Raw genomic sequence first — 11,979 nt, 5'->3', positions numbered from 1 at the left:
ATGGATTGGTTAGCAAGAAACAACGCGATAGTAGATTGTAAGGGAAATAGAGTCAATCTCTCAATTCCAGATCAGGAAGAAGTCGTGTTTCACGAGAAATCCAAGGAACAGAAATCGCTGCTTTCCGCATCCCAAGCTTGGAGAGCCATGAAATCTGGAGAAGACATCTACCTAGCAATGGTCAGTGAAATAAAAGAAGAAATTGAGCTGAAACTGGAGGACATCTCGATAGTGAGAGAGTTCCCATATGTTTTTCCAGAAGAACTCTCGGGGACGGTCTCGAACCGCGAAATGGAGTTCGAGATCAATCTGGTTCCCAGTGCTGCACCAATCTCTAAAGCGCCTTACAAAATGGCACCAGCCGAACTCAAGGAGCTCAAAGAACAACTCCAAGAATTGCTAGATAAAAGACAAATTCGACCGAGTGTGTCTCCGTAGGGAGCTCCAGTATTCTTCGTGAAGAAGAAAGACGAGAGTATGAGATTGTGCATCGACTATAGAGAACTAAACAAGATCACAATCAAGAACATGTACCCTCTACCTCAGATAGACGATTTGTTTGATCAGCTTAAAGGAGCCGCCGTCTTTTCTAAACTGGATCTGAGGACAGGTTACCATCTGTTGAAGGTCAGGGCTGAAGATATCTCCAAAACAGCATTTCGAACCAGATATGGGCATTATGAATTCACAGTGATGCCTTTTGGTCTGACCAACGCACCGGCGGCATTCATGGACCTGATGAACAGAGTATTCAAGCCATTCTTGGATTAGTTCATAGTGGTATTTATCGACGATATCCTCGTCTATTCTCCTGACGAGACGAGCCATGAAAAGCATCTTCACCTTGCTATGCAAAATTTTAAGAGAGAATAAGCTCAATGCCAAGTTTAGCAAGTGTGAATTCTGGCTAAGGAGTGTGTCATTTCTAGGACACGTGATCTCGAAAGAAGGAGTGTCAGTGGATCCAAGGAAAGTAGATGCAGTTACCGAGTGGCCGAGACCTAAGAACGCCACCGACATCAGAAGCTTTCTTGGATTGGCAGGTTACTACCGGAAGTTTGTCGAAGGGTTCTCCTCGATAGCCGTGTCACTGACGAAGCTCACAAAAAAGCTAAATTTATCTGAAATGAGGATTGTGAGAAGAGTTTCCAGACATTGAAAGAGAAACTCGCATCCACGCCAGTGTTGATCCTGCCCACCGAGAATAAAGATTTCACTATCTACAGTGACGCCTCTAAGGATGGTCTAGGATGCGTACTCATGCAGGAAGGAAGAGAGTTCGCTTACGCATCAAGGCAGTTGAAACCGCACGAGCAGAACTACCATGCTCATGATCTGGAGCTGGCAGCGGTTCTCTTCGCCTTAAAGATTTGGAGACACTACCTCTATGGTGCTAAATGTGAAATCTTCACAGCAAGTACTTATTCATCTAAAAGGAGCTGAATATGAGGCAAAGACGATGGATCGAACTTCTGAAGGACTATGACTTGACCATAAGCTACCATCCGGGTAAAGCAAATAAATTGGCTGATGCGCTAAGTCAGAAAGGCCCAGGTAAAGTGACTCTAGCTTCCCTCTCGCCTAGTCATGTCTGCGGGAGACCGTCAAGTTAAACCAAGATCAAGACCCGGTACTGATCAAGCTAAAGGATCAAGTCAGAGAAGAGAAGTCTCAAGATCATCAGATTGATGGCAAAGGGATCTTATGGATGAAAGGAAGACTGTGTGTGCCAGAGAGTGATAACCTTCGCCAAGAGATATAGCAGAGGCGCACAAGTCGAAATTCTCAGTCCATCTAGGCAGTACAAAAATGTACAGAGACCTCAAGAATAATTTCTGGTGGAATGGCACGAAAAGAGATGCTGAATTCGTCTCCAGATGTCAGGTATGTCAGCAAGTCAAAACAGAACACCAGCGACCTGGAGGATGAGAGCATATTTCCATGGACTTTGTGGTAGGATTGCCGAAGTCAAGGCAAAGTCACGACGGTATATGGGTAATTATAGATAGATTCACGAAGACTGCACACTTTCTACCCGTCCGCATGAACTACAATCTCGACAAATTGGCTTCGCTGTACATGGACAATATTGTGAGACTGCATGGAGTGCCAGTGAGCATCTTATCTGATAGAGATCTGAGGTTCGTCTCGCGCTTTTGGAAGAGCTTTCAAGTGGCCATGGGAAGAAAAGTGACGCTAAGTACGGCCTATCATCCTCAAACCGATGGACAAACGGAAAGAACCATCCAAACCTTAGAATATATGATGCGAGCATGCGCTCTTGAATTCAGTAGCAACTGGAGCCTTCATTTACCCTTAATTGAGTTCTCTTACAACAACAGCTATCACAGCAGCCTTGGAATGGCTCCATACGAAGCTCTTTATGAGAGGAAATTTCAATCACCACTTTATTGGGATGAAGTGGGAGAGAAAGCTGTAGTGGGACCCGAGCTAGTACAGATGAATCGTTCGTGAAAAGCTCAAAGCAGCTCAAGACCAACAAAAGAGTTGGGCAGATCTGAAAAGAAGGCCTATAGAGTTCAACGTGGGCGAGAAGGCTTATGTGAAAATCTCGTCTATGAGAGGTGTTGTCCGATTCAGTAAGGCAGGAAAACTGAACCCTCGATATGTTGGACCCTTCGAGATCTTGGAAAAGGTAGGCACGCTAGCATGCAGACTGACACTGCCACCAAACATGTCGAGAATCCACAACGTGTTCCATGTGTCCCAACTGAGGAGGTACATTCCAGACCCGAGTCACGTATTAGAAGTAGAACCGCTCTTGGTCGAAGTGAATTGAGAAGAACTGAAATACGAAGAAGTCCTTACTAGAATCGTGGACACCAAGGAACAAGCTCTTAGACGACGTATCATTCTCTACGTCAAGGTACAGTGGTCCAACCACACAGAGCGAGAAGCAACTTGGGAAATTGAAAAGAATATGCGAAAGGAATATCCCTACCTATTTGGAGACCAAGCCAACTCCAGTTTCGAGGACGAAACTTCTCATAAAGAGGGAGGGATGTGAGAACCGAAAATCTTGCACTAATGTAATTAATATTTGTAAGGACATTTAGCATAAGGTTTTTTTTATTATTGTATTAAATGAGATATTCTTACGAGAAAATAATTATTGGGAAATCTTTGGTATTAAGATAATAATATCTACACTAAGGGTCATGAGATCAAGAAATCTTACAACTTAGGTTGATGAATTTTCGAAAATTGGCAAGGATTTGGAGTCAAATTTGTGAGATATGGCATGAATTTTGGTATGATTTGGGTACCAAATTTAGACCATTTTCCCTCACCTATAAATACTCCATCAAGCCTAGCCATTTCTTACACCTATAATTTCGAATTCTCTTGCTGAAAATTTCGAAAATCCAGCAACCATCCTAGTCGAAACTCTGCCCGAAAATCGTCCCGAAGTTAGCCTAAAAATTGAAGCCGAAGTACTGTCCGAGCAAAAACGAGAAGCAACTCAATTCCCGAAGCCAGACACCTACGTTTTTAGCATCAATATACTCTGTAAATGGGCTTGTTTTAAAATATGTTGCATATGAATTATTTTGTTTTCGAAAGTTTCGGTTGAACACCTTCACTCTGTTTCTACGTTCTTTTTTTATGAAATTTTGGTACGTTTATGTGTTTTCCCTGAAAATGGGTGGAATTCCAACATATGGCCCTCCACAGTGGGATAGAACCGTTTTATGGCCCCACCCCCTTAGAGGATTAAAACTTAGGAACTGACGTCAGTAAACCGTTAAAGGTGAAAAATCGCAGTGTTATTATGATGTGAATATGATGTTACGATTATGAAAACCATTTTGTATTTATATGTAAATTTCGAAGATGATGGAAAATTTTATGTTGTGTTCAAAACGCCACTATTTACTGAGTATTCCTAAAATACTCATCCCCCTTGCTCTCCCCTCCCAGATAAATCCGAAGAACAGGTTGAGGATGAAGAGCCTGAACAGTTTTGGGGCTTATGATTCGCAAGATTAGTAATAGATTTTATTTCGAATTTTCTGATTTAATGAATTGTAAGACGCTTCCGTATTGATCACTATTTCGTTTGGATTTCGTTATTGTGAAGACAATTGTTGTTACGTTTAAATTATGAGTTATAAACTGGTGTGGTTTATATTGTGCTACAAAGACTTGTTATTTCGATTGTGTGATTGTTAAACAACGTCGGTGTCCATCTCGAGTTTCGAGGCGTGACAAGCTGTCTCAAGTGTCACGGTTGCATATATAGGTAAGCATCTTGTTACATCTTCTTGCTTCACGCAAAATTCTTGACGCCTCTTGTTTCTTTTGCCTACTCAGTTTAACTTTTTGGAGTATGAAGATTTTAGCTGTATTCCCTGGTATACTTTAAAATTTTCTATCGTGCAGGATTGTGCTTATTTTGTCTGTACAAGGTTGAGAATTCACAAACCAGCAACATAGGTCAGCCAATATTTTCTGGGAGGAGAGATGACAGAAATTCTTTGCAGGATAACAACTGATGATCTACAGACCGCCAGTTCTGTAAAATTGGTATATTCTTCTTTTTATTTTCCTGGGCAGATTGTAGGGCAAAACCTCCATTTTCCATTATTACCTGAAACTCTGTCCAGTGTCCACATATGTAGTGTTCCAAAGAAATGTACTGATGGTGCTCCGCCCATCGACAAATTGAACTTTCGACTGCATGAGAAAAACCTACATCTATCTATCTACTATATTAAGCCAGCGCCTTATTGAAATGGGTGAAAATCAATTTCAATTGTGCCCAACCTGTCAAACAACTATTTTACTCCTGAGCAATGCAAAATTTACGATTCTACCCAACACAAAGTAAAATTCCTCCTCCACGTGATAGATATTTATCATTTTACTCTTCATGAAAGAAAAAGAAGTGTACATGCACACAACACATGCAGAAACAAAGAACTGTGAAAACATGAAACGCGTGCATAAAGATGCTAGTATACACATATACAAGTACGTATACCTGGCTGATTAGCTAGATTTGGAGTTGATTTTACAGGCTACATGACACTTCTCTATTAATTGCTCAAAATCGTGTTCATCATAAGGAATCCTTGACCCCCCTTCCTGCTCGTATCCAAATTCTTCGGCTGACATTTCCATCAACATCCAGAAATCGGACACAGACAGGAATCTCATCGGGACAAGGAATCTGCGTTGACACCAATCCTTTAGGAATCTTATTTTTGTGCTTTCCACCTCTGCCATTGTTCGAGAGCAGTTGATCATCACCAATTAAAGAGTGCTTCTCCTGGTACTGCATCAAAGAAGTTATGGTTTTGTTGCGCTTGGCCCATTTTCAATCAGATGGCACACCAAGTTCTTTATTATCCTTGAATTCATGACAAAACCAGAACCAGATTGATCCAAACCCATCAATTCGTTCCTCATCATGAAACAACTAAAGAATCCTGAAGGGTAATAAAATACACTTGGTAGCCAAACAAGCACAACTTGTCGACTATATCGATTGCTGCCACTGATTGTTAATTTTCTATTCGAAGTTGTTTTAATACTTCGTACCTCATAGCAAATGGCTGGTCATCGTCGTGCATATTTGTCTACCAGCACCTTTGCTTCAGCAGGTGCGAAGAATCGTGCCTGCACATACATTTGATTTAAAATGAAGAGTCTATTGAAGAATTAGGTTGCAAAATGGGACATTTTTCGTGGTCACCTGTATGAACATCCTTTCTGCATCACCTGTGCTCCCATTCTGTTTTAACACTATTCCCTACAGATATCAAGATTCAAAAGTCATGCAAGCCTGTTGCTTTAAAAATAACTTTATTTTGTTGCTCAAATCAACCTTGGCTAAGTAACCCCTGAAATCATCAGGGTGGTTAGTAATGAGTTGATCATAAACGGACACTGCATCACTGATGTGACCCCAATCTGCGTAGGCTTTCCCGAGAAGCAAGTCCACCTGAGAATTTAGAAATACAGAACACTTGACTTAATTCACCACACCTATATGCTAAATCTAATGCTTTATCTGAACATAAATCACATCAACATCTTTTTCCAAATTGGTAAGTTGCCACGTCAAAGGAATAAAGTATGCATTGCGACATTTTTTATGAACTGTACCAGCTGTATATGCCAAAAATTGTATATTTAAAAGCTGGACAACTCACTTGAATGGGATCCAGACCAGAACTTGTCCCAGTTGTGCTGCGGACAGTCATATCATTATTATCACTGGACTTTTCTTTATCGAGCTGTCCACGAGTTGCCAGGAGGACTTGAACAGCCTACAAACGAACCACATACACTGGCGATAAATGATAAGCAATCGCATTGATATACTAACCCAAAAGATTCAATATCGAAACCAGGCTATACATAACATTTTGCTTGAGTTGTATCCATGAAATTTGAAATATCTAAGATTAAATTTCAGCACTCATGCTGATGAACAATCCTCCATTGATAGATAAAGCATGGTATTTTTTATCAACCTGATCAGGTTTCTTGGCAGCAAGCAATGCATTTGTAAGACCGCGAAGGACTTCAAAATCAGAACTCTTTGATGTCTGCAGGAAAGTAAAGGACAGGTATTCAGCAATGGAGTCATATCACCTTAACTACCAGTTCTCCTGAACCCTCAGTAAAACATGTGAAGGACTATTTTTTTTGCTTGTTTGTGCATGAGATAAGTGGTGACAAGGATATAGATACATGAAGGTCAACCTCATGCAGCAATTACATAGAAGTTACAAAACAATTGTCTATTTTATTAGGCTGATTTTAACTTGCTAGGCAAATCAAGTATGGGAAACACTAGTGCCCCTTTTTAACATATATTACGAGTCCAGGTTACATCAGGGACAGTGTTTTCACATATCGTATGCCCACAAGTCTAATATATCTAACCATATAGGCACTTCTGTATGCTTTAGCGCTTCCTTCATAGTCTTGGATCGCATATTTGACTTCACCAAGCAAACGGAAAACATCAGGATCATTTTCTTTTTTCTGCATATCAAAGTAGGTCAATTAACATAAGGCCCAGCATCAGATATTTATAATCTGCAGATGTTTGTAATGGTATCAAAATTAATAGCAATATATAGCAAACCTCACTCAATTTTTCAAGCAATGTTGCAGCTCCTTTATAGTCTCTCATTTCCGCCAAGGTCACTGCAGCTCCCTGTATGTATGCTTGAATCAATTTGAAAGGGTTTAACATGGTCAACATCAAGCTTAAACCATAAATTAGAGCTTTTTCCTAGTGCAGTTTAGGTCTTGACATCTCTTTCTTCATTTATTTAAACTAATATGTTTAAAAAGCTACCATAAGAATTGTCTGAGGTGGTTTACCACACTACTCAGTACTCAAGTAGTGCTTTGTAACATGATCATCAAAAGAGACTGGAATCATGGCCCAGGTGCAGAATTTATGAAACCAGGCAGGCATCGCTCGGTAAGACTCTCAACATACCATAGTTATGACCACTTCTACACTTTGTCCAAAACTATCTTATTATAGAGTTGAGCAGCACAAATGCTTCCCTGGAGTTTTCACTTTTCAAATAGCTAACACCTAAATATTGTATAGGACCAAGCTATGGGAAATCTACATGCATATCCCATTGGCAATCCAATTACACTAGAGAAAGTAAGTGTCTAAACTGCACACTTGATCACCAAGGAACCATCAAATGTGAACCAGTACACGGATGACTTCACCAGAATCTGCGTTTGACAATCTCAGTAATGCACAGGTAACAAAGAATTATATCGGAAGAAACAAGAATATGACCTGCACATTAGCACATTATTTTTTCTTGAACAAAAGAGTTTACAAATTATGTAATAACTTATTTCAATTTTCGTCAATGACAGTCAAAGCTGTTACAGCATAATATCAAGATATAAAATATAATCTCACATGACATTACTACTCACTTCAAGCGCCTTTGAATCCTCAGGGGATACAGCAAGTGCCTGTTCAAATTTCTTCAGCCTCTCCTGCACAACATCAGCATACCTTATCGTTAAAAACTCTAGGACTGACAGAGACGGAAAGGGGAAAAAAATAGTTGAAGGGTCTTCTAAACAGTAAAATTGACACAGATAAAGCAAGAAACATAATAATTAAACCAAGTGAAAAATATACAGGCCTGGAAAAGATATAGATACACCAAGAAACATTGCATAGATTTGACTTGACTGAATACAGCATGCACAAGAAAAATTTAAACAGTGTGTGCTTTAAGAGCTATTAGGATTTTACATGAGTTAGCAATTACAAAGCAAATAAATGAAACTTTAAAATTATAATCTTAGAACATTGCTAAAAAATATAAGAATGTCATGCTAACCTCTAAATTTGCTCTCTCTTCTTTCGAAATTTCTTCATCAGCTATGTCAGCCTCCTTTGTAATGCTGCAATGCAATTTCAATTTGTACATCAGAAAGTGGCAGACGGTAGAACTTTCACATTAAAAGTCAAAATATGCTGACAATTAAAGAGTTCAAGCTTTGCCAAATGTATGGATATAGATTTTCAATTATTAATTTGATTCGAAGCTATGCTCGAACTCGGCTGGTTAAGCGAGCTTGTTAAAGATAGAATCGAGCTTGATTCGAGCATACAATAGAATGTATATCTATAAACCAACTAAGACAAAAAAATATAAATTCATTCATAAATAAGCAAAACGAAAAAACCTAAGTAAAGTTTTTTTTAGGTACTATACCCAAACTTTATTTCCGTATTTTTATTCAAGAAAATTTTAAAAATAATGAATATTCAGTTTGTTTTTAGCACTTTTAACTATTTTTATTGGATAATTTTAATTACCAAAATAACCATTCATCGTATATGATTCTAATTTTTTTTGTATATTTTAAATTTAACTGCCATTTTTTTGTACAATCCTAGTAGTTAGGTTTAATACATTAATAAGTTTCATTTAGATAATTTCATTTAACTAAAAGTCTAAAATATTATTCATCATATAAAGTCATAATTCTATTTTGATGTTTTAAATCGATGATCCTAGTAGTTAAGTTTTAATACATTAACAAGTTTCATTTTGATAATTTCATTTAAATAAAAGTCTAAAATATCATTCATCATATATAGTCATAATATAAGTACGATCCTAGAATTTAGATTTTAGTTTTTTATTATCGATATAAATTCATGATACTCTATTTAAAATATTATATTCTAAAATATCTTAGTTGTAGCAAAAATGCAAAATTTCAATTAATTTACTGTAAATGGTTCACAAATCGTACCAAGATTTGGTTTTAAAATTTATTTCATATTTGATTAATGATAAGCCTAATTTATTACTTTAAACTTATAAAGTCCTATTATTATTCTATGAATTCTATTGATTATATATAATTCTGTAATTAAATTTTCTAGATACGCCAATGGCAATACCATTTTAAGATTTGGACAATACTTTATTTATTTATTATGCTAGTTTTTGAAAGAATGTTCCGGTATGGTATATACAATTTTATTCAAATTTGCAATCGGCTTAGTATTGCAAGTTCATATTATTTTAATGTCTTCAGTCCTTTTAAATGAATTAGTATGTATATTTTGTTTAGTTTTATTTATTGATTGTGCTAGTTTTTTAATTAATATTTTAGTACAATAATTTGTAAATTTACTCAACATGCATATTGAGTAGTAATGTAAACTTTTTGGGAGAAAAAAGAATAAGTTGATTTATTGTTATGTATCTTATTTATTGTGTTTTCAAGAGTATTTAGTATAATGATCTGCAAATTAAATTCAAAAATGCAATTGTAGCTAAATGATGTAAATTCATCTTTCTTTCAACAAGGTCTTGTGTTTAAATATTCAAATCCTTCTCAAATATTCAAATCCTTCCAAATGCATTACTACTAATATTTTTATTTGTCAACTCAACAAATGATCCAAGCTCGAGCTCGTGAGCATATTCATGAATATGTAGACGAGCCAAGTTCGAACCAGATCAACGAGCTGAACTCGAGCTTGAGCTTGCGAGCCATATGAACGAACAAGTTCGCAAACAGTAAACGAGCCAAGTTCGCGAGCTACATAAACAAGCCGAGCTCGAGTTCACGAACAGTCTCGTGAGCCGAATATCCGTATGCTCGAGCTCGGCTCGGTAGATCAACAAACGATCTTGAACGAGCTTTTTACCAAGCACTCCAAATAGTTCGTTAGTGGTTTGGTTCGTTTACATCTCTAAGAATACAGCCGGAAGTAAGGGCAATTGGTTCAAAAGCCCTCAAAATCCCCGTCTTGTTAGGCATTTGTATAGAGCAGGCAATCATTCTGATTGCAACACCCGGTCCACAGCATGACATCAAATATTCTTGAAAATTCTGAGACAACAAAATTTCAGGAGCTTATCTCTCCTGCATGTGCCAACGACATTAGCCTATGAAATACATACCTTCCAGAAGGAAGAAAGTCTCCAAGTGCAAATATCAACCCAAACACAAGGACAGCAACTCCAACGCCAATCTACCATGAAGCATTGAATCTGCAATCACTCATCAACCCGGAAGCATAAGCAAGTACTGCTAATCATGATATTACCTTAGTTCCCAGTCCCACCGAGTCTGTGCTACCAGTAGTCTGAGTGGGAGCATCATAATCGATTGCCCCATATTGCTTCTCCTCCTCTGCCTTTTTCTGCGCAATTGCCGACCTTACCAGGCGACAGGAGTTTATAGTCATCGTAATAACTTAACCAAATCCAAGTTGTATCTTTTCAAGTGTCTGCAAAGCTAGAATGAAAAATTACTTTCTAACTTGTTCTAGGCGTTGTTGGAACTCCAGATCCTCGGGAGAAGTGTACTTAATTTTGCCACCAGTTGAAGAACTTAAACCCGGAGCTTCTGCAACAAATATCATAAAAAGCCAATTTCTTTAAACAGTATAGAAAGCAGGAACAACGTTACTACGAACTTACGGTAAGGTGATGCGGTCGAAGATTGCTGAGATGAAGATGATTTCCTTTCCCTGCAAAAAAAAAAAAAAAATTAGCGTAATAAATATGTGAAATGAAAAGACAAAAGACATGCCAATTGGTGCTGAACTTTTTGTCGGTCTTTCTGGAGTTGGACCCAAAGCCGCGATTTGGGGTGGAGGAGTCGGCGCATTTGATACAGAGCCGCCACCGGGGATGGGTGGGTTGAGTTGCTTTGGTACGGTAGAGATAGGGAAGGGGGAGGGGAAGGGGAGTCGCCATTGCTATTCTTTTCGGTTTCCTCAGCCACGCTTCGAGTGGGGACTAATCTCAAGTTTATCTTTGGGATAATTCATTTTTCAGTCCAAATTGTTCTCATTTATTTCTATTTTCGTCTTTAATTTTTTAGGCTACGTTTGATATAAGTGATTTTCGGAGGACTAAAGAATAAATAATGTATTATCCGTTGTTTGACTGGTTTTTTAGGTGACAAGTGATAACTTCCAGCCCGTGATATTTACACTGTATGGCCACGAAATCTCATAGAAAGTAGTCCCAACTTTTTGATGGTACACCCAATCCTGACATGAACAGTAGTATATATTTATGCTTTCCCTCCCCAATTTACCCTTTATCCCACCAACGTAAAATATCAACTTCTTCTCTGTTCTCTTCAATGGTCGGCTCTCGTATTTATATTGTTGAAGTGTGAAGCACTTTTCTGTCGTCTGCATCTATCTTGGAAGCTTTCGTTTCTGGAGGTAAATGTTGTAGTTCTTGAAATGGGTTTTTTTTTTCGAAGACTTCATTTTCCCGCTTCTTATTCGTGACAATAATGATTTCTGCTGAATTTTCGTCTCATTCATTTCTAATTGCGAGCCTATGGAAGCTTGTGCTATGCTATGGAAGTGAGGTTGGGTTAGTTGTGAAGTTCTCCAAAAATACAACATTTTCTGCATTATGACAGTGGAGTAATTTTCTTTCTTTTCTTTAGCAATCTCTA

At 38.0% G+C, this 11,979-nt stretch overlaps 1 protein-coding gene across 4 annotated transcripts; it reads right to left on the bottom strand.

Moving 5' to 3' along the window:
* Positions 1 to 4,935: 4,935 nt before the first annotated feature.
* Positions 4,936 to 11,348, bottom strand: LOC140804543 (uncharacterized). 4 transcript variants are annotated; one of them, XM_073160585.1, is made up of 15 exons: positions 11,107 to 11,348; positions 10,980 to 11,029; positions 10,812 to 10,905; positions 10,604 to 10,715; positions 10,458 to 10,528; positions 8,370 to 8,433; positions 7,954 to 8,016; positions 7,124 to 7,195; positions 6,919 to 7,020; positions 6,504 to 6,578; positions 6,180 to 6,296; positions 5,852 to 5,968; positions 5,720 to 5,776; positions 5,566 to 5,643; positions 4,936 to 5,453 (listed from the first exon to the last, which is right to left on the bottom strand). In XM_073160585.1, exons 1-14 carry the CDS (start codon positions 11,256 to 11,258, stop codon positions 5,584 to 5,586), a joined length of 1,206 nt encoding a protein of 401 aa, XP_073016686.1. In that variant the 5' UTR covers positions 11,259 to 11,348; the 3' UTR covers positions 4,936 to 5,453; positions 5,566 to 5,583. The 4 variants fall into 4 exon arrangements, with proteins under 4 accessions (XP_073016686.1, XP_073016688.1, XP_073016687.1 ...); XM_073160587.1 differs by having other exon boundaries at positions 4,936 to 5,374; XM_073160586.1 differs by having other exon boundaries at positions 4,936 to 5,299.
* Between the last annotated feature and the right edge of the window lie 631 nt (positions 11,349 to 11,979).

Source organism: Primulina eburnea, chromosome 11 (assembly GCF_022965805.1).
Source record: "Primulina eburnea isolate SZY01 chromosome 11, ASM2296580v1, whole genome shotgun sequence".
Taxonomy (NCBI): domain Eukaryota; kingdom Viridiplantae; phylum Streptophyta; class Magnoliopsida; order Lamiales; family Gesneriaceae; genus Primulina; species Primulina eburnea.
This window is presented reverse-complemented; position numbering and strand designations above follow the sequence as displayed.